A 23,480-nucleotide genomic window follows, 5' to 3' on the forward strand; every position below is an offset into this window, starting at 1 on the left:
GCGTACAAGCTCCAGCAATCTGGAGAACAATACTGAAGAGGCTGAATCTCCCGAGGAGCAGGTGATTCAGAATATACTGCTGGCAAATGAACACCCGAGGGGCGGGTGAGTCAAACTGTACTGCAGCCTAAGAGATACAGTAATACTAAAATGACAGATACCTAGAGAGCAGGTAATTAAGGCTGAACTATAGCCTAGCAGAGTTGCTTAACCAGCGGAGCTGGCGCAGTAAACACCTCACCAGTGGCGAAGGCCCACTGGCGAGTAGAATGGTCAGGCAGGCAAGGGTCGGTAACAGAGAGGTACGTATCGGTACAAAATCGTGAGACAAGAGAGTAAACGGTAATCAGGCAGAGGTTCAGCAACAGGTAGACAGAAGGGCGAAAGTACAGAATCAGAAGGCAGGATCAGAGTCAGAGGTAATAGCTAAGAGTCATACACAGGAGATCAATACAGTAGTAATATCCTAGTCTGGGTGTGAAATCCGTGGCATCAACACCCGGGAACTAGTCTACAAGTAACAATAGCAATACAGCAATATCCTAGACTAGGTGTGAAATGCTTAGCATCAACACCAGGGAACTAGCCTAAGGTCTGCGCGCTAACACGCAAGTATTCACGACAACAGACAATCCTACAATGAAGCCCGGAGGCTTATGAAGCAGAGGAGACCCCACTGGCACGCCCCTCCGAATCAGCCAATCCTGAGCGCCGTGGGACTCCTCTGACGTCAGCCGACCGACAGGCATAAAGGTCCCGTCTGTGCGCGCGCCCACGCGCTACGGCGACCCCCTGCCCGAAAGAACGTTCCGTCCTCGCCGTCCTGGACGCCGAGGGTACGGATGGCCGCATGGAGGCAGCTGCGGCGGCGGTGCTGTTCGTCGCAGCTGCCTCGTTTCTCACAAATATACAGTGTAAATTCAAGTCTGTGGAAATATCCACCACACCGTAAAGCAAAACTTAAATCTAAAAAATTAGCAGTCGACCCAGAATCCACAAATGCTGTGGTAGGAAAGTTCTGCCCTTCCCAGTTTAGGGAGCAGGGCAATAATATTTTTTCTTGTATAGGGGGTGAAACTACTCCGCTTAGGGTGGTACCCCAACCACACCTAAGCTAAGGAGTTTCCCGACTTCCTTCCACAGTTTTGTGCCATGTGGCCCTTCTCTCCGCAGTACATGCAGAGACCCTCTTTGCGTCTTCTTGACCTCTCAGCCTCCGTAAGGCGCCCGTGGCCTAGCTGCATAGGCTCCTCAGTCTCCACTGCTGCCGAACTACAAGCACCTGAAGCCCTGGAGTACATGGGGTACCTGCCCTTCTTATTGTATCTCAGACGTCTATCTATTTTAATAGATAGTGATATAGCCCTATCTAGGTCTTTGGGTTCTGGGTGACTAACCATCACATCAGTGACTGCCTCTGATAACCCATCTAGGTATCTATCCAGGAGAGCATACCGCTCCCATCTAGAGGAGACTGCCCACTTCCTGAACTCCGACGCATACTCCTCTGCGGTACTGCGTCCCTGTCTAAGGCTTTTGAGTTTACGTCCAGCCGTGGCGGCACTATCCGGATCATCGTAAATGACCGCCATGGCTTTAAAAAACTCCTGGACAGAAGAAAGGGCAGGATGCTCATCAGGTAAGCCGTAAGCCCAGGTCTGGGAGTCTGCATGTAAGAGAGTCTTGATGAGAGTAACCTTCTGCGCCTCGGTTCCCGAGGACACAGGTCTCATCTGAAAGTAAGATAACACTCTGTGGCGGAAGTTCTGGAAATCTGCCCTAGCGCCTGAAAATCTCTCAGGAATATTCATTTTAGGCTCACTAGGAGCCGGGGGAGGTAGAACGTTAAGTGGTGGTTGCAGCCTCTGGACAGTCTCAGTCAGCTGAGTAATCTGAGCACGCTGTGCAGTCACAGTAATCTTCAGCTGTTCTACTTCTGCCCTTACGGTCTGAAGCTGATTTACCACCTCCTCCATCTTACTTCTTTCTGGTCTGTGTTTATGTAACGATTGGTGTCAGTAAGCACCGCTATTCTGATTATTGGTGATCTGCAGTATCACCAATAATACAGATGCTATACCTGATTATATGGTGATCTGCAGAATCACCAATAATGCAAGTATAGCGTGACACGATACAATCGTATGCAAGAGGGTGCTTGGTACAATAGAGTATCTCTATAGGGCACAGAGATACAACCTCCAGCAAGCTGGAACAGCAGACAACAATAATAATATACAGTGTAAATTCAAGTCTGTGGAAATATCCACCACACCGTAATTCCTCAGAGGTGTGGTTACCTCTGAATGGGAACCCCGTGTGTGAGATCCTCCAAAGGACGGAGTGGAGGAGTCTCGGCCTCCAGCAGCAAGGGTTTGCTAGTGGCGGTCATCTCAAAGAGACAAGCCTCTGATAGAACCCTACAGTTGGAGACGTTCCACTGAAGGGAGAAAGGTCAGACAAAATGAGGTTCGGCAACAGATCAGGCAGCAGCAGTACAGAAACGTGAGACAAGAGAATAGTTGGAAACCAAGCCAATAGTCGATAACGGTACGGGCTGGCGAAGTACAGGATCAGGAAGCAGAAGAGTAGTCAAGACAGGCACAGAATCATACACAATAAATCAATACAGTTCAATATGCGTATATACTGGCGATAAACCAATATATAACACAATACCAGAGACAAGGCTGACTAGGTCTGAGTGCTGACACAGGGTATCGCAAACACAGATGAAGTGTGACTGAAAAGCACTTCCTTATATACTGCCTGGGAGAGAAGTCTCCACCCCAGGCAGTAACCAATCAGAGCAGGCTAAAATGTCAGCTGACCTCCAGGTCAGCTGACACGCTTTCTAAGAGTATAAAGGCGTGTCTGTCGGGCACACCCGCCCCCTAGAGGCAAGATGGCAGAGCCCTGGTGAGCAGCATGCTGGTGAGTTTGGAGTAGAGTGCTCGGACAGGTTTGCGCAGCGGATGCAGACGAATTACTGTTGCACCAAACACAATACCACATTGGGTGTCCCGTGTCTAGCTATACTAGTATTATTGGTGATTCTGCAGATCACCACATAATCAGGTATAGCATCTGTATTATTGGTGATACTGCAGATTACCAATAATCAGAAAAATCTGTGTTGCTGACACCAATCGTTACAAGATCTTTGTGCAAGTATTAATTTTGTAATTGGGATATCAGCTCCTATATCTGCGGACCAGGCAACTGCATATTTGGATAGAGGGGATTTGTGTGGTGTATTTAGGACATTGTACCCGAAGGCAATAATGCCTTGTGTTGGTTTGGTCGTGTTAAGCATTGTCACTATATGATCATTTCACTCAGGCATGGTAATCTGTTTGGATTTGAGATAGCTGATTACTCTATAAATGGAGAATTTAGAGGCTTGTGTTATTGAGGGTTGATCAGATAATTATTTGAGAACAAGGAAACCATCAGAGTTGTATAAGGTGATCAGGGGGCAAGATCAGTGTGCTGTTGTGCTTACTAAAAGGGCTGCCTCCTCCCCTGGTGGTCGCTCGGTCACTGGAACCACCAGGGGAGGAGGCAGCCTGTATAATGCACTTTGTATACATTACAAAGTGTTTTATACACTTTTTGTATGCGGCAGATCGGGAGTTAACAACCCGCCGGCGGTGCTAATTTGCTGGCGGGTTGATGTTGCGGGTGGGCGGAGCCTAATGCCAGCGGATGCGCGCGATCCTCGGCTAATCAGTCCCCCAGGTGCCGCCGCCGATCGGCGTTACGAAGTCCTGGGGGTGCCACTTTGCTGCCGCCTATTGGTAGTGGGTGGTCAGCAAGCAGTTAAACATAATTATGGCAATCAAGGTGTAAGGGACTCACCTGTCAGCGATTCCAGCACTGGCTCAGGCGGCTCGCATGGCGGAGTGCGGCCGCGAGCTTCCTCTTCAGTCTCGTCCGGCGGCATCCCTGGAACACCTGCGGCAGTGACTAGAGATGTCCCGAACGGTTCGCCGGCGAAAGGTTCCAGGCGAACTTCGGGTGGTTCGCCTTCGCTGGTGAAGGCGCACTTTCCCGGAAGTTCAATTCGCCCCATAATGCTCTATGAGGGTCAACTTTGACCCTGTACATCACAGTCAGCAGGCACATTATAGCCAATCCAGCTACACTCAGCCCTGGAGCCCCACCCCCTCTTATATAAGGCAGGCTCCGGCAGCCATTACACTTACTCCTGTGCCTGCTGCTAGTCAGTATAGGGCGAGCTGCTGCAGACTTGTTCTCCTAGGGACAGATTAGTCAGGCTCTTGGCTTGTTAACTTGCTCCTGGCTGAATCTTATTGCTTAAAGAGGAACTGAACTGAAAAAAAAGTCACTAAATTGAGCCTCCTTATCCCTTTGAAATTAATGATTAGACACAAAACACTTGTGAAGGGCAATATAAAAGTAGATATATTTGTGCAATACAACTATGAATTAAAGAGAATGGCAGGCTCCATCTTGCAGCTCTATCCCTCCATTTTGCAGCTCTCACTCCATGGGAGGTGCAGAGTCTGATTCTGTGGGCGGTGTTACAGTTGGAGTTAGACATGCCCATTCACGCCCACAGAATGAGATTTACAGCCCAGTGTCATGAGGTCATCATCAGTCGCCCTGTTACAGGAAAGTGACAGCTGTGGCTTCTGCTGCTGCCATGCACTGTACTGACACACACCTTGATAAAGTATTATTTTTTCTCTAACTATGCCTCCTGCAGTGTGGGATCTTGGCCTCAATGCACTAAGCTTTATCAAACACTTTATCAAACGTTTGATAATTTTCCTCATGGGTAAAATCTAATTTTGAATTCACTAAGGTGTTACAGATTTATCGAATGTTTTATCGATGAAATGATCAATAAATCTATAACACCTTAGTGAATTCAAAATTAGATTTTACCCATGAGGAAAATTATCAGACGTTTGATAAAGTGTTTGATAAAGCTCTGTGAATTGAGGCCAAGTGTTGTCTATCTGTAGTCCTGCAGCTCTTCCCATTCGTTTTGTGCCAGATCCCATATCATGTCCTGTAGTCATGCAGCTCTCCCCTTTCATATCCTGTCCGGCAGAGGTAGGGGGGTCACGCTGCAGAGGGAATCCGCTCCTATGTCAAACACCCCCGCCCCCCTTCTCCTCCTTGTAGGTGTCACGCAGGGGGAATCCCCTCTTACATCATCCAGCCACCCTTTTCCTCCCCTGTAGGTAGCTTGACAGATGGAATCCCCTCTTATTTCACCACCCCCTGCAAGCCCCCCCTCTCCTACCAGTACATAGCGCATGGGCTAATTAAGCCTCATTTGAATCACTCATGATTCAGGTTGGGGATCATCCCAGCTCTCATACACACTAAGAGAGGTTTGGCACTTCACAGTATAAAAAAGACTGAACAGGTTTTTCCCCCAAAAAATCAAATATATATGCTTCACTGTCAATGCTTCACTCTTTAAAAAACTGACCAAATGTCCACTAAAAAAATATGACCGGCACGCATATGCTTCACTGATATTACGTCAATTACTAATTTCAGGAAAACAGTTTTTTGCCGAAAAGCAACCCTTTTAGATACACAAATGCCCCCTTTCGTTATCAGTTCACATACACACCAAGAGATGTTTGGCGCGTCACAGTGTAAAAAGGACTGTTATATGTTTTTAGTGGACGGACATTTGTTTAGTTTTATATAGAGTGAAGCATTAACAGTGAAGCATATATATGTATTCATGTTTTTTTGGGGGAAAAACTTGCTCAGTCTTTTTTACACTGAAGCGCCAAACCTCTCTTAGGCTCCCTGCACGCGATTCCGATTTCGATATGAGAGAGATTTGTCTCTTGGTCGAATCTACCCATATATCGCAGCTCATTTTTTTTAATTTTCGGCTGATAACTCCTTTAAGGCTGGTTTCACACCAGGACGTTGCGTTTTAGGGGACGTTATGGTCGCATAACGTGCCCCTAACGCAACGCCTGGTGCTCTCTGCTGTGGACGTCAGAGTGAGCCGCGTTGTGCAGCTCACTCTGGCGTCCGTGATGCCGTGATGCGTACTCTTGGACGCATGCAGCATCACGTGGTCCCGCCCGGCCAATCGCCGCACAGAGCGGCCGCTTCAGGAAGTAAACACTGCACGTCACTGAGTGCAGTGAATATTAATTAGCCATGTGCCCGGCCGCTCTCCGCTCCTCCCCAACATTACTGAGCATGTGCAAGCAGTCTAACGCGGCTCTGCCGCTTATAAAGTACTGCATGCAGTACGTTGTCTAATGGCGCAGCGTTACTAAGTAACGCAACGTGGGCACTGTGAACAGCCCATTGATTTTTCATTGCTGTGCGGTGGGCTGCGTTACAGGCTGCTCTAACGTGCGCCTGTAACGTCCCACTGTGAAACCAGCCTAAAGGGAAGGGTCACAATAATTAAAAAATACAATTCAACTTACCTGGGGCTTCCTCCAGCCTGTGGCAGGCAGGACGTGCCCTCGACGCTGCTCCGGAGGCTCTTGGTCTTCTCCATTGGCGCACCCGACCTAGCCAGGTCGGCTTCCAGGTCGGGCTCTGTGTGCACTCCATAGTGCCTGCGCAGTACAGCCCGGAGGACGTCCAATGACGTCAGCGCGCCCGAGTGAAACGCACTATGGAGCGCACAAGAGCCCGACCTGGAAGCCGGCCTGGCCAGGTCGGGTGCGCCATCGGAGAAGACTGGGAGCCTCCGGAGTGGCGTCGAGGGCACGTCCTGTCTGCCACGGGCTGGAGGAAGCCCCAGGTAAGTGGATTTGTATTTTAATTTTTTTTCTTGTCGTCCGTAGATCTTCCCTTTAACTCGGAACACCGTGCCATCTTTGTCCCCTGTAAAGTGCTTTTTATATTGCGCCTATATATATTGTGTAGCGGTTACGGCTATTTCAAATGTACGCCCTGTAACTGCTGCATAACCAGATATTCATTCTGCTGTCACTATGTGCTCTCATCGCTTGTAACCGATACTGTTACAAGATAACTCTCTGTTGTAACTGCGGGTATATATATACACACACACATACATATATATATCCATGTATAGTTATGAATTATAGTAATGCTTGTAATAGTGGTGAAATGAGTGACATATTCTGTATTAAATTTTCACTCTCCTCTGCCCTAACGCCTAACTGCTGTCACATCACTGCTAGTCGTACAGCAGGAACAGCGGCTATGAAAAAGTACAACAGAGCAAGAACAGCGGTTACAAGTGATGAGAGCACATAGTGAACAGAGGAGCAGAGCAAATATTTATATTATAGCCGAATTATAGTTGTTGTTCTTCTGCATTCACAGTATTAGAAACTAGACAGCAGTTTATGATAGCCACAAATTTCGCAATTGCGGCTTTGCACATTTAATGCGGATAATATTGTGGCTAGATTTATGACATTGAGAAGATGGTTGTGGATCATTTCTCAGGTCTTAGTCCTAATAGTAAACACAGTGATACACACAGCATAATGAGATATTCAAGAGCTACATGTGTTTACTACTAGCTGCAAGCAGGAGTGATAGCCAGACACTATGACTCAGCTATCAGCAGCCCTCCGAAATCACTAAGCTTCAACCAGCCGGCCTTTGAACTATTGTGTCAGGGAATCACTGTTTTTGTTGTTTTACTGATCTTTTGAAGTGTGGGACTGAGCTTTTCTCTTCCCAAGGCAGCTATTTGGAATGCGCTGGCCACCCGTGCATAACATTGTTTTCTGCTCCTTATATAGCCGCTTGCTTCTCTGCCCTCACGCTTCCACCCAGGACAGCTTGCCTCTTTCCTATCCACCTCTCTGTTCTGATGTCTGTCTCGTCCCTCTGCTGCGTGCTCCGCTCTGCCTGTCATTTCACTACTGTCAGTGTTATTGTTCTGGCTTCGGAGGAGGCGCCCCCTGATGACGTCCTTTGTAAACATCAGGCCCGCAGAAAGCTAATTACATTGTAGGAGGAATTTGCCGAAGGTGTCCCATAGTTCTCTGCGAAGCTGACGGCAGTAACCACGTGACTGCCGCGGCAAACTACATCACAAGTGGGCAAGGCTTAATCATCTATTTTATATTATACATTTTATTTACTTGTATTCAAGATATACTGTACACTTTTTGCCTATACTTTTTAAAAAGTATTCCAATGGTTTGTTTTAATATTTAGAGTTCAGTTCCTCTTTAAATAGCACCCCTCATTCAACAGCTCTTTTCAGAGCTAATCCTGTTTATATATTTTTTTCCTGTGTGTCAAACTGACACTTGTGTTGTTGCATATACAGCATTGCTAATTCATACAGTGTGTGCCACTGCCAGCAGCCTAGCAGCACATTCAGTGACTACCTGTGTGTGTGACAGGGAGCTGCACATTGTACTACACAGTACTGCATATACCTACTAGTACCTGTTGTGTTTAGTTAACCCACCTCATCACTGCATATACCTACCTTTGTGTTGAGTGAACTCACCTCAGTGCATATAACTACCTTTGTTGAGTGAACTCACCTCTCTGCATATAACTAGCTGTTATGTTGAGTGAACTCACCTCTCTGCATAAAACTACCTTTGTGTTGAGTGAACTCACCTCACTGCATATAACTACCTTTGTTGAGTGAACTCACCTCTCTGCATATAACTAGCTGTTGTGTTGAGTGAACTCACCTCTCTGCATATAACTACCTTTGTGTTGAGTGAACTCACCTCACTGCATATAACTACCTTTGTTGAGTGAACTCACCTCTCTGCATATAACTACCTTTGTGTTGAGTGAACTCCCCTCACTGCATATAACTACCTTTTGTGTTAAGTGAACTCACCTCACTGCATATAACTACCTTTTGTAACATCCGCAGTAATGGCGGCTGCGGGCACGCAGGGTGTCTCCGCAGCCGCCTCGCCTTCCTGTTCAGGGACTTCACCCGTGCCTCTGGCGTCTAGTACACTGAGGATGGGTTTGTCTTTTGCACATAGGGTTGCCGTATCAGGACCTTTATGCGGGGAGGAGGCACGTCAGCTGACCAGCCAGTCGGCTGACGTCAGAGGAGACTCACGGCACTCCGGATTGGCTGATTGTTGTGGGCGCGGCCGTGGGGTCTCCTCTGCTTCATAAGCCATTACTGTTCACTCGCAACTTGTCTGCTGTTGCGAATACTCACGTGTTAGCGCTCAGACGTTAGATAGTATCCGGTGTGCTTTGATCTGGGAGGAAACCGGGGATTTCACACAAGACTAGGATTATTGTATTACTGTATATTGATATTCTGTGTATGACTCTGGCTACCCTCTGACTCTGCTCTTGCTTATCGTTTCTGTACTTCTGCCCATCTGACTCTGTTGCTGAGCCCTGCCTGATGTCTTACTGCTCTCTTGCCTGCCGATTCTGTGCTGTACCTGCCCGCCTGTTGCTGATCTCCGCCTCTCTGACCTTTCTGCTCACCAGTGGGCCCTTGTCACTGGTGGGGTGCTCTTCTAATAGTGCCCACCGGATCCTCTGGTGAGGTTTTGTCAAACTATTCGGTTGCTGTGTTCTAGTGGTGCCCACCAGCTCCTCTTGTGAGGTTTTGTTGAACTATTCAGCTACTGTGTTTTAATAGTACCCACCAGCTCCTCTGGTGAGGTTTAGCCAAACGAATCAGTTACTGTGTTCTAATAGTACCCACCAGCTCCTCTGGTGAGGTTTTGTCAAACTATTCAGTTACTGTGTGCCAATAGTGCCCACCAGATCCTTTGGTGAGGTCTAGCTGGACTATTATGTTGCTGTTGCGCCAAGCACTACATACTTTGTATTCTGCCGGCTATGCTTGTATTGTTGGTGATACTGCGGATCACCACATGATCAGGTGTAGCGTCTGTGTTGTTGGTGATTCTGCAGATCACACATAATCAGACGTCTGTGTTGCTACTCCAATCATTACACCTTGAGTGAACTCACCTCACTGCATATAACTACCTTTGTTGAGTGAACTCACCTCTTTGCATAAAACTACCTTTGTGTTCAGTGAACCCACCTCACTGCATCTATGTAACGATCGGTGTCAGCACACAGAGAGAATCTGATTATTAGGTGATCTCCAGTATCACCAAGAATACAGATATATACCTGATTATTGATGATCTGCAGAATCACCAATAATACAAGTATAACTAACCTCTGGACACCTGATAAAGTGTAAGTGTTTGGTGCAACAGTATATGAGCCTGGACCACCTGAGGAGCAGGTGACCCTAGACCATATAATGAGTATCTCCTAGTCAGGGTTGGAGATAACCAGAGAGCCAGTGATTCCCTGAACTGCTGGGAGTCAGACTCTACTGCAGTTAAAGGACTCCTATGAGATAGAGTCCCTGACTGGATTACAGAGAGGTCCCTCTGAGGGACAGGGAGTCCCTGCAGCTACTGGACACCCCACCGTGGGGGTGTCACAGGTAGAAGGGTCGGCCAGGCCGGGTCGGCAACACACGAGCAGATAAGGTACAGAGACAGAAAGCTGATTCGGTAACCAGGGACAGGCAGGGTTGGCAACAGGTAATCAGATATGCGTAGGTACCGAATCAGAGAGCAGGAGAAGGGTCAAGAGAGCAATAGGCCATAACAGATATCAAGCAGAGGCCTAGTCTAGAGTGTGAGGTCCGTGGTCTCAACACCCAGGAACTGGTCTAAAGAATAACACAGCAATGACACAGTATCCCTAATCTTGGGTGTGAAGTCCGTGGTCTCAACACCCTGGAACTGGTCTAAAGTATAATACAGTAATAACACAGTATCCCTAAGCTTGGGTGTGAGGTCCGTGGTCTCAACACCCTGGAACTGGTCTAAGGTATAACACAGTAATGACACAGTATCCCTAAGCTTGGGTGTGAGGTCCGTGGTCTCAACACACTGGAACTTGTCTAAGGTATAACACAGTAATAACACAGTAATCTGGCTAAGTGTGAATTCCCAGGTGCACCTGGTTCTAACACACTATGAGATCTGACTATGGTCTGAGTGCTAACACATAAGCATTCGCAACGGCAGACAACCAGCAACTGACAGGCAAGATGTATATATAGCAGAGCGCTCCTCAGCTCCGCCCAGTCCCATTCAGCCAATCACCTACTGCGCTGGGATCAGCCGATCGTCCCGTCCTGATCAGCTGATCCCTCTCCTACTGGCATAAAGGGCTTGCCTGTTAGCGCACACGCGCACGCGTAGCTCTCCATCTGTGTGCACTACTAGGCTCAGACAAACCAGACGCATGCTGCTGCGGAGAAACCGCCGGTCTGAACGTGGAACCAGCCGCCTCACTGTCAGACCGCGCGGCGGTGTCTCCGCAATCCATTACAATCTACCTACCTTTGAGTTGAGTGAACCCACCTCACTGCATATACCTAGCGTCACCCCGAGATGGACAAAATGGACAAACCAGGTAGAGGAAGAGGTGGAGGCAGACCCAGAGGAAGGCCACCTGGCACCGGCAGGTGTGTGCGAGGTGGTGTTGCTGTGATTTCGTGCGGACCTGGCCCAAAGTACAGTGCTCAGAAGAAGGCACGTGCCATCACAAAATTGTGAGGACGTGGTTGAGTATTTAACACAGAACACCTCATCTCCCCCAGCCACCAGCGCTACAACAAGCACCACATCCACTGCATTTGACACTTCGCAGCAGTTATTTGAAGTGGAAATCACTGATTCACAGCCAATACAGCTACAATAAGATGAAGGCGCTAAGCAAGTTACCCCACCTGATACGTCTGAGTTAGGTGGCGATAGTATGGACGTAACGTGTAAGGAGGGGCATGGTGAACCACCTGAAGTTGGTGCAGTTGTGGAGTTGTCTGAAGAAAGCAAAGCTGGGCAGGAGGTTTATGATGATGATTATACGGATGTCACGTATGTTCCCAATAGAGGAGATGACCAGGGGGACAGTTCAGAGGAGGAGTCAGAGAGGAGTAGGAGGAGAAGAGTCCATGAAAGAAGCAGAGGGAGCTTGTCCTCAGAAACAGCTGGGGGCAGTGTCCGGCGCCATGTATCGCCAGCTATGAACAGGCAGCCAACATGCCCTTCAAGGTCAGCTGCTGATGCCACCGTAGTGCCATCTCCCCAGGGGGGCTCAGCGGTTTGGACATTTTTTAACGTGTGTACCTCAGATCGGAGCAAAGCCATCTGTTCTCTCTGCCTCCAAAAAATGAGCCGTGGAAAGGCCAACACTCACGTAGGGACAAGTGCCTTACGAAGGCACCTGGAGAAAAGGCACAAACAGCAATGGTAAGAACACCTGAGGAAAAGCAGCACCCTAAAGACAAGCCACCCTCCTTCTCCTCTTCCTCCTTCAGGTGCATCGTCTTCATACGCTTTCTCCCTTGCACCTTCACAGCCACCCTCCTCCACACTGCCTGTGCCCTTGAGCGGGTCCTGCTCCTCTGCCCACAGCAGTAGCCAGGTGTCCGTGAAGGAAGTCTTTGAGCGGAAGAAGCCCATTTCTGCCAGTCACCCTCTTGCCCGGTGTCTGACAGCTGGCGTGGCGGAACTATTAGCTCGCCAGCTATTACCATACAAGCTGGTGGAGTCAGAGGCTTTCCGTAAATTTGTGGCCATTGGGACACCGCAGAGGAAGATACCAGGCTGCAATTATTTTTCACAAAAGGCCATACCCAAACTGTACCGTGCAGTTGAGAGGCAAGTGGTGTCATCTCTTGTGAAGAGCGTTGGGTCAAGGGTCCACCTGACCACGGATGCCTGGTCTGCCAAGCACGGGCAGGGCCGCTAATTTACATACACAGCCCATTGGGTCAACCTGGTGACCGATGGCAGCAAGCAGGGAGTGCGTGGCTGCGCAGCGGACCAACTTGTCACACCTCCACGGCTTGCAGGCAGGCCTCCTGCCACCTCCTTTCCTTCTCCTCCTGCTACATCCACTTTGCTGTCATCCTCCTCCTCCTTGGCTGAGTGGCAGTTCAACTCTACTGGTGCTGCCATCTCCTCTCCAGCTACACAGCCCCATCTCCCCAGAGCCTATGCTGCATGCCAGGTACGACAGTGTCACGCCATTTTAGACATGTCTTGCCTCAAAGCGGAGAATCACACTGGACCAGCTCTCCTGGCTGCTCTTAACAAAGAGGTGGAGCAATGGCTGACACCGCACCAGCTGGAGATCGGCAACGTGGTGTGTGACAACGGCAGCAATCTCATTTCCGCGTTGAATTTGGGAAAGCTGACACATGTACCCTGCATGGCACATGTGCTGAATCTGGTCGTGCAAAGATTTGTCTCAAAGTACCCAGGCTTAGAGGACGTCCTGAAGCAGGCCAGGGAGTTGCGTGAGCATTTCAGGCGGTCTTACACGGCCATGGCAAGCTTTGCAGACATTCAGCGGAGAAACAACTTGCCGGTGAGACGCCTAATTTGCGATAGCCAGACTCTCTGGAATTCGACGCTGCTCATGTTCTCTTGCCTGCTAGACCAGGAGAAAGCCGTCACCCAGTACTTGTATAATTACAGTAGAAGGACATAATCTGGGAAGATGGGGATGTTGGGGCCCAACCACTGGACACTGATGCGAAATGCATGCAGGACCATGAAGCCGTTTGAGGAGGTGACCAACCAGGGTGAGTCGCGCTGAAGGCACCATCAGCGACTTGATCCCCTACGCTTACTTCCTGGAGCGTGCCGTGCGTCAAGTGGTGGATGAAGCTGTGGAGGTGCGTGAACAGGAACAGTTACAGCAGGAGGAGTCGTGGGAACGATTTTTATCCGAACCAGATGTTTCCTCGACACCTGGGGGTGAAGGAGGAAGAGGAGGAGTCGTGTGGGGAAGGAGAGGAGTCAGACTCGGATGAGGAAGGTGTTTCTGTGGAGGAGGAAGAGGCGGCGGCAGAAGAACAACCACGGCAGCTGTCATAGGGGGCTTCTGCTGCTCCACGTTCCCGTGGTATTGTTCGTGGCTTGGGGGAGGAAGAGAAGTTGTGTGACGTCACTGAGGAAGAGCAAGAGGAGATGGAGAGTACGTCTGGATCCAACTTTGTGCAGATGGCCTCTTTCATGTTGTCCAGCCTGTTGAGGGACCCCCGTATCAAAAAAACTCAAGGGGAATGGCCTGTACTGGGTGGCCACGCTACTAGACCCTCGGTATAGGCAGAAAGTGGCGGATCTGTTACCAACTCAACACAAGGCGGAAAGGATGCAGTACTTGTAGAACAAGCTGTCAATGATGCTGTACAATGCTTTTAAGGGTGATATGACAGTACAACGCAATAAAGGTACCACTGGCAGTAATCCTCCTCCTCCCAAGTCCACGCAGGCAAGGACAGGACGCTCCAGCGATCTCAGGGTGATGTCGGACATGCGGACGTTCTTTAGTCCAACACCTCGCCGTAGCCCTTCCGGATCCACTCTCCACCAACGTCTGGGCCGGCAAGTAGCCGACTACCTGGCCTTAACTGTGGATGTACACACTGCGACTGCGAGCAGCGACAATGAACCCTTGGTCTACAGGGTGCGCAGGCTTGACCTGTGGCCAGAGCTGTCCCAGTTTGCCATACAACTTCTCTCTTGCCCTGCCGCAAGCGTCCTGTCAGAAAGGACCTTCAGTGCAGCTGGAGGCATAGTTACTGAGAAGAGAAGTCGTCTAAGTCACGACAGTGTTCAGTACCTCACCTTTATCAAAATGAATGAGGCATGGATCCCTGAGGGATATTGCACGACCGAAGACTAAGTCAGTCCCCCCACACACAGCATCTCTGCCTGCAGGCCGCTTGCCTTCTCCGCCACCACCAACAGGGTCCAAGACTCGAGGCGGATTCCAGAATTTTTAAGCAGCGGCCGCTATACTAATTTTTCTGGTGCATGTACATGCCTGCCTAATTTTTCTGGCTGCACTGCGGGCGGCTGCAACAAAAAAAAAGGCATGTACATGTGCCCATCCCCCTTCATGATCATTACCTTGCCGCGGTGAAGGGGCTTGCGTATCACAATGAAGCAATGACCGCCGGCTATATGAGTGTCTCGGGTGGGGGTGGCACACCAAAGAGAATAAGATCGTTGTTTCATTGTGGTCAGACCAAATTTGATCAGCTGGACAGTCACTGTTCTGTCATTCAGCTACATCAGCCGGGCGACCATATGGGCTGTAAAGCCACCATCACCTGCACTCTCGTCATGGTGCGCACCAGTCCAGCATGGCCGTCACTACACAAACGGCTGTTTGCAGTCACTGCATACCTTTCACTGCATCTGTGACTGCACATTGTATTATACCTGGCAGTCAGTGCAGAACATGCACTTGAATGGGATGGCAGACTTGCCCTCCATAACGGATTCCCTTTAAAGGATTTAAAGTTGATTCATTACAACTAGGGCCTCAAAAGTCCTCCTGAGTCCTGTATTGTTATTTTTGGTCACTACCTCGGGGCAGGCATGCCTGCTGCCCTCCTTGCAATGTATGTGTGGTGGTAGCCGTTTCTTAGGCTCCAACTCCGGAACGCAATAGAAACCGGATTCCCCGGCCATTACCCGTGTTCAGTCACCATGGTACTGAGACTATAGTACCATCTACAGTTTCACACAATTGAAAAAAATGGCAATCTTGCCCTCCATAAAACATTCTTGGCAAATGCTTTTGACTTGGTTTGTCTTCCGCTGGCTCAAGGGTCCATCTGACCACAGATGCCTGGTCTGGCAAGCACGGTCAGGGCAGCTACAGCATGGTTCTCAGCAGGCTCCCACTTCGGGCCGGAATACAACCTTCATTCCCCGTGGTGAAAATGGCAGACTTGCCCTCCATAACTGATTCCCGTTAAAGGATTTAAAGTCTATTCATTTCAAAGACAGCAGGGCCTCTCGAGTCCCGTATTGTTATTTTTGGTCACTACCTCGGGGCGGGCATGCCTGCTGCCCTCCTTGCAATGGATGTGTGGTGGTAGATGACCGTTTGTTAGGCTAAAACTCCGGACCGGAATCACACCAGGAAGGGTTCCCCCGCCATTACCCTTGGTCACAATGGCAGACTTGCCCTCCATAATAGATTCTCGTTACAGGTACTGAACAGAAAGTAGAAAATGTAATGTAAAAAAAATAGATGTAAGCTTTAACAATGGTAGAGAAAGAACCATCAAAAGTTGATAAGGCAGTCAGAAATTACCTGGCATCACTGAGTGAGGAAGAGCAATCTCACCATGGTGCGCACCAGTCCAGCACGGCCGTCACTACACAGACAGCTGTTTGCGGTGCGTTACACAGTGAGTTTGGTGTGTCAGTGTGAAGCAGTACACTAATTACACTACCTGATTGATGTATACACATGCAAGATGTTTGAAAGCACTTTAGGCCTGCAATTTAGCATGCAATGTGATTTCTGCCTTTATAACGCTGCTTTGCGTCCCATCCAGATTTTTTCCCCGGGACTTTTGGCATGTATCCCATTCTGCCATGCCCCCCTCCAGGTGTTAGACCCCTTGAAACATCTTTTCCATCACTTTTGTGGCCAGCATAAGTGTTTCTAGTTTTCCAGGTTTGCCTCCCCATTGAAGTCTATCACAGTTTGCAAACTTTTTCGCGAACCGAACCTTCCGCAGAGGTTCGCGAACTGAAAATCGGAGGTTCGCAACATCTCTAGCAGTGACTGGGAATGCGCGTCTCCCCTGCATTCCTGAACAGGCAGGTGCAGCTCAGAGCAGCTCTTATGCCCCCCGACGTCGGCAATGATCAGCTGAGAGCTTTGTCAGCTGACATTCAGGCAGGATGCTGTGTGCTGATTGGTTACTGTAGGTTGGGGGCCGGCTTTGGGCGGGCTTTTTGGGTATTTAATCCCCGTCTCTCATTCAGTCCTTGCCCACAATAGCGATCAGTTTGCTGGTTGTTACGGGTCTTGCTAATTGTATTTCTCATGCGTTAGCTAGTTCTTGATAAATATATATGCAAATCTGTGAATATATATTTATCCGTTAGTTGAGCGGTTTGTTATTTTTCTGAATTACTGTGTATGACCTCTTGCTTATTCTTGACCTCGTTTCTGCCTCAGCCCCTTGTACCTTAGCCATCTGATCTCCTGTGTATGACTCTAGCATGTTTACGACCTAGCTTTTGTCTCAGCCTATTCTACCAAAGCCATCTGATATTTTGTGTGTGACCTTAGCCTGTTAACGGCCTAGCTTTTGTCTCAGCCTATTGTACCGAATCCATCTGATCTGTGTATGACCCTAGCCAGTTACCGACCTAGTCTTTGTCTCAGCCTTTTGTACCGAAGCCTTCTGATCTTACGTGTATGACCTTAGCCTGTTACCAACTCTGATTTTGTCTAGCCCACTGAACTGCAGATAACTGATATGTGTATTACCACATATATTGTGTAGTGATCCACATAGCACCTAGCGTCACACATGGCATTGCGATCTGTGGTCTTATTGGCCATTATCACCATCACTACTTGTCAGCAACACTTCATACACATTCATTCTAAAATTACTGCTGATTACCCACCTGTTCTGCCCTCTGTAACATTGTCCTCCTCTTTACTTGTCCTCATCATGTCACCCTCCTCCATAGACTGCTGATCACTCCTCACATATGTCTCTTCTTCTTCCTCTTTACTTGTCCTCCTCATGTCACCCTCCTCCATAGACTGCTGATCACTCCTCACATACGTCTCTTCTTCTTCCTCTTTACATGTCCTCATCATGTCACCCTCCTCCATAGACTGCTGATCACTCCTCACATATGTCTCTTCTTCTTCCTCTTTACATGTCCTCCTCATGTCACCCTCCTCCATAGACAGCTGATCACTCCTCGCATATTTCTCTTCTTCTTCCTCTTTACATGTCCTCCTCATGTCACCCTCCTCCATAGTCTGCTGATCACTCCTCACATATGTCTCTTCTTCTTCCTCTTTACATGTCCTCCTCATGTCACTCTCCTCCATAGACTGCTGATCACTCCTCACATATGTCTCTTCTTCTTCCTCTTTACATGTCCTCATCATGTCACCCTCCTCCATAGACTGCTGATCACTCCTCACATACATCTCTTTTTCTTCCTCTTTACTTGTCCCCATCACTTCACCCTTCTCCACAGACTGCTGATCACTCCTCACATATTTCTCTTCTTCCTCTTTACGTGTTTTCATCATGTCACTCTCCTCCATAGACTGCTGATCACTCCTCACATACGTCTCTTCTTCTTCCTCTTTATATGTCCTCATCATGTCACTCTTCTCCATAGACTGCTGATCACTCCTCACATAAGTCTCTTCTTCTTCCTCTTTACTTGTCCTCATCATGTCTCCCTCCTCCATAGAATGCTGATCACTTCTCACATAGGTCTCTTCTTCTTCCTCTTTACTTGTCCTCATCATGTCTCCCTCCTCCATAGAATGCTGATCACTCCTCACATACATCTCTCCTTCTTCCTCTTTACTTGTCCTCATCATGTCTCCCTCCTCCATAGACTGCTGATCACTCCTCACATACGTCTCTTCTTCTTCCTCTTTATATGTCCTCATCATGTCACCCTCCTCCATAGACTGCTGATCACTCCTCACATACGTCTCTTCTTCTTCCTCTTTAACCACAGCACTTTCATGTATCACTTCTCCACCCTAAGTGCACATAAAGAAAGGGGAAAAAATGATGAAGACATATAGGAGCATATACAGAATACAAAATACAGTTTGGAGTCTCTGGGGACCCCAATTCTACCTACCTGATAATGGCCGAGGGGGGCGAGATCTTCCTGTGGACAATCCCGGGAATAAAGAGGACCTGTACATCTCTCTGGTGGGTTTCTGTTACTGGATACATCTGTAGGAAACACACACACTGACTGAATACATTGTCTCTATGTGATTATCAGATGATGGGGGATCTAGGTGGACAATCCTAGGAATAAAGAGGACCTGTACATCTCTCTGGTGGGTTTCTGTTACTGGATACATCTGTAGGAAACACACACACTGACTGAATACATTGTCTCTATGTGATTATCAGATGATGGGGGATCTAGGTGGGCAATCCTGGGAATAAAGAGGACCTGTACATCTCTCTGGTGGGTTTCTGTTACTGGATACATCTGTAGGAAACACACACACTGACTGAATACATTGTCTCTATGTGATTATCAGATGATGGGGGATCTAGGTGGACAATCCTGGGAATAAAGAGGACCTGTACATCTCTCTGGTGGGTTTCTGTTACTGGAGACATCTGTAGGAAACACACACACTGACTGAATACATTGTCTCTATGTGATTATCAGATGATGGGGGATCTAGGTGGGCAATCCTGGGAATAAAGAGGACCTGTACATCTCTCTGGTGGGTTTCTGTTACTGGATACATCTGCAGGAAACACACACACTGACTGAATACATTGTCTCTATGTGATTATCAGATGATGGGGGATCTAGGTGGGCAATCCTGGGAATAAAGAGGACCTGTACATCTCTCTGGTGGGTTTCTGTTACTGGATACATCTGTAGGAAACACACACACTGACTGAATACATTGTCTCTATGTGATTATCAGATGATGGGGATCTAGGTGGACAATCCCGGGAATAAAGAGGACCTGTACATCTCTCTGGTGGGTTTCTGTTACTGGAGACATCTGTAGGAAACACACACACTGACTGAATACATTGTCTCTATGTGATTATCAGATGATGGGGGATCTAGGTGGGCAATCCTGGGAATAAAGAGGACCTGTACATCTCTCTGGTGGGTTTCTGTTACTGGATACATCTGTAGGAAACACACACACTGACTGAATACATTGTCTCTATGTGATTATCAGATGATGGGGGATCTAGGTGGGCAATCCCGGGAATAAAGAGGACCTGTACATCTCTCTGGTGGGTTTCTGTTACTGGATACATCTGTAGGAAACACACACACTGACTGAATACATTGTCTCTATGTGTTTATCAGATGATGGGGGATCTAGGTGGGCAATCCTGGGAATAAAGAGGACCTGTACATATCTCTGGTGTGTTTCTGTTACTGGATACATCTGTAGGAAACACACACACTGACTGAATACATTGTCTCTATGTGATTATCAGATGATGGGGGATCTAGGTGGGCAATCCTGGGAATAAAGAGGACCTGTACATATCTCTGGTGTGTTTCTGTTACTGGATACATCTGTAGGAAACACACACACTGACTGAATACATTGCCTCTATGTGATTATCAGATGATGGGGGATCTAGGTGGGCAATCCCGGGAATAAAGAGGACCTGTACATCTCTCTGGTGGGTTTCTGTTACTGGATACATCTGTAGGAAACACACACACTGACTGAATACATTGTCTCTATGTGATTATCAGATGATGGGGGATCTAGGTGGACAATCCTGGGAATAAAGAGGACCTGTACATCTCTCTGGTGTGTTTCTGTTACTGGATACATCTGTAGGAAACACACACACTGACTGAATACATTGTCTCTATGTGATTATCAGATGATGGGGAATCTAGGTGGACAATCCTGGGAATAAAGAGGACCTGTACATCTCTCTGGTGGGTTTCTGTTACTGGATCCATCTGTAGGAAACACACACACTGACTGACTGAATACATTGTCTCTATGTGATTATCAGATGATGGGGAATCTAGGTGGACAATCCTGGGAATAAAGAGGACCTGTACATCTCTCTGGTGGGTTCCTGTTACTGGATACATCTGTAGGAAACACACACACTGACTGAATACATTGTCTCTATGTGATTATCAGATGATGGGGGATCTAGGTGGGCAATCCTGGGAATAAAGAGGACCTGTACATCTCTCTGGTGGGTTTCTGTTACTGGATACATCTGCAGGAAACACACACACTGACTGAATACACTGTCTCTATGTGATTATCAGATGATGGGGGATCTAGGTGGGCAATCCTGGGAATAAAGAGGACCTGTACATATCTCTGGTGTGTTTCTGTTACTGGATACATCTGTAGGAAACACACACACTGACTGAATACATTGCCTCTATGTGATTATCAGATGATGGGGGATCTAGGTGGGCAATCCCGGGAATAAAGAGGACCTGTACATCTCTCTGGTGGGTTTCTGTTACTGGATACATCTGTAGGAAACACACACACTGACTGAATACATTGTCTCTATGTGTTTATCAGATGATGGGGGATCTAGGTGGGCAATCCTGGGAATAAAGAGGACCTGTACATATCTCTGGTGTGTTTCTGTTACTGGATACATCTGTAGGAAACACACACACTGACTGAATACATTGTCTCTATGTGATTATCAGATGATGGGGGATCTAGGTGGGCAATCCTGGGAATAAAGAGGACCTGTACATATCTCTGGTGTGTTTCTGTTACTGGATACATCTGTAGGAAACACACACACTGACTGAATACATTGCCTCTATGTGATTATCAGATGATGGGGGATCTAGGTGGGCAATCCCGGGAATAAAGAGGACCTGTACATCTCTCTGGTGGGTTTCTGTTACTGGATACATCTGTAGGAAACACACACACTGACTGAATACATTGTCTCTATGTGATTATCAGATGATGGGGGATCTAGGTGGACAATCCTGGGAATAAAGAGGACCTGTACATCTCTCTGGTGTGTTTCTGTTACTGGATACATCTGTAGGAAACACACACACTGACTGAATACATTGTCTCTATGTGATTATCAGATGATGGGGAATCTAGGTGGACAATCCTGGGAATAAAGAGGACCTGTACATCTCTCTGGTGGGTTTCTGTTACTGGATCCATCTGTAGGAAACACACACACTGACTGACTGAATACATTGTCTCTATGTGATTATCAGATGATGGGGAATCTAGGTGGACAATCCTGGGAATAAAGAGGACCTGTACATCTCTCTGGTGGGTTTCTGTTACTGGATACATCTGTAGGAAACACACACACTGACTGAATACATTGTCTCTATGTGATTATCAGATGATGGGGAATCTAGGTGGACAATCCTGGGAATAAAGAGGACCTGTACATCTCTCTGGTGGGTTTCTGTTACTGGATACATCTGTAGGAAACACACACACTGACTGAATACATTGTCTCTATGTGATTATCAGATGATGGGGGATCTAGGTGGGCAATCCTGGGAATAAAGAGGACCTGTACATCTCTCTGGTGGGTTTCTGTTACTGGATACATCTGTAGGAAACACACACACTGACTGAATACATTGTCTCTATGTGATTATCAGATGATGGGGGATCTAGGTGGGCAATCCTGGGAATAAAGAGGACCTGTACATCTCTCTGGTGGGTTTCTGTTACTGGATACATCTGTAGGAAACACACACACTGACTGAATACATTGTCTCTATGTGATTATCAGATGATGGGGGATCTAGGTGGACAATCCTGGGAATAAAGAGGACCTGTACATCTCTCTGGTGGGTTTCTGTTACTGGATACATCTGTAGGAAACACACACACTGACCGAATACACTGTCTCTATGTGATTATCAGATGATGGGGGATCTAGGTGGGCAATCCTGGGAATAAAGAGGACCTGTACATCTCTCTGGTGGGTTTCTGTTACTGGATACATCTGTAGGAAACACACACACTGACTGAATACATTGTCTCTATGTGATTATCAGATGATGGGGGATCTAGGTGGCCAATCCTGGGAATAAAGAGGACCTGTACATCTCTCTGGTGGGTTTCTGTTACTGAATACATCTGTAGGAAACACACACACTGACTGAATACATTGTCTCTATGTGATTATCAGATGATGGGGGATCTAGGTGGACAATCCCAGGAATAAAGAGGACCTGTACATCTCTCTGGTGGGTTTCTGTTACTGGATACATCTGTAGGAAACACACACACTGACTGAATACATTGTCTCTATGTGATTATCAGATGATGGGGGATCTAGGTGGCCAATCCTGGGAATAAAGAGGACCTGTACATCTCTCTGGTGGGTTTCTGTTACTGGATACATCTGTAGGAAACACACACACTGACTGAATACATTGTCTCTATGTGATTATCAGATGATGGGGGATCTAGGTGGACAATACTGGGAATAAAGAGGACCTGTACATCTCTCTGGTGGGTCTCTGTTACTGGATACATCTGTAGGAAACACACACACTGACTGAATACATTGTCTCTATGTGATTATCAGATGATGGGGGATCTAGGTGGACAATCCTAGGAATAAAGAGGACCTGTACATCTCTCTGGTGGGTTTCTGTTACTGGATACATCTGTAGGAAACACACACACTGACTGAATACATTGTCTCTATGTGATTATCAGATGATGGGGGATCTAGGTGGGCAATCCTGGGAATAAAGAGGACCTGTACATCTCTCTGGTGGGTTTCTGTTACTGGATACATCTGTAGGAAACACACACACTGACTGAATACATTGTCTCTATGTGATTATCAGATGATGGGGGATCTAGGTGGACAATCCTGGGAATAAAGAGGACCTGTACATCTCTCTGGTGGGTTTCTGTTACTGGAGACATCTGTAGGAAAC

At 47.7% G+C, this 23,480-nt stretch overlaps 1 protein-coding gene across 1 annotated transcript in view; it reads right to left on the reverse strand.

Moving 5' to 3' along the window:
• Positions 1-23,480, reverse strand: part of LOC137535619 (zinc finger protein 420-like) — a 54,724-nt gene that overhangs the window by 15,411 nt on the left and 15,833 nt on the right. Inside the window, exons 2-3 of the mRNA XM_068257478.1 lie at positions 18,675-18,772; positions 17,457-18,570 (exon numbers count right to left, since the gene is read on the reverse strand). Of these exons, the coding sequence (XP_068113579.1) occupies positions 17,457-18,570; positions 18,675-18,772 (1,212 nt within the window). The remainder of the gene's footprint in view (positions 1-17,456; positions 18,571-18,674; positions 18,773-23,480) is intronic.

The sequence above is a fragment of the Hyperolius riggenbachi genome, chromosome 10 (assembly GCF_040937935.1).
Source record: "Hyperolius riggenbachi isolate aHypRig1 chromosome 10, aHypRig1.pri, whole genome shotgun sequence".
NCBI lineage: Eukaryota > Metazoa > Chordata > Amphibia > Anura > Hyperoliidae > Hyperolius > Hyperolius riggenbachi.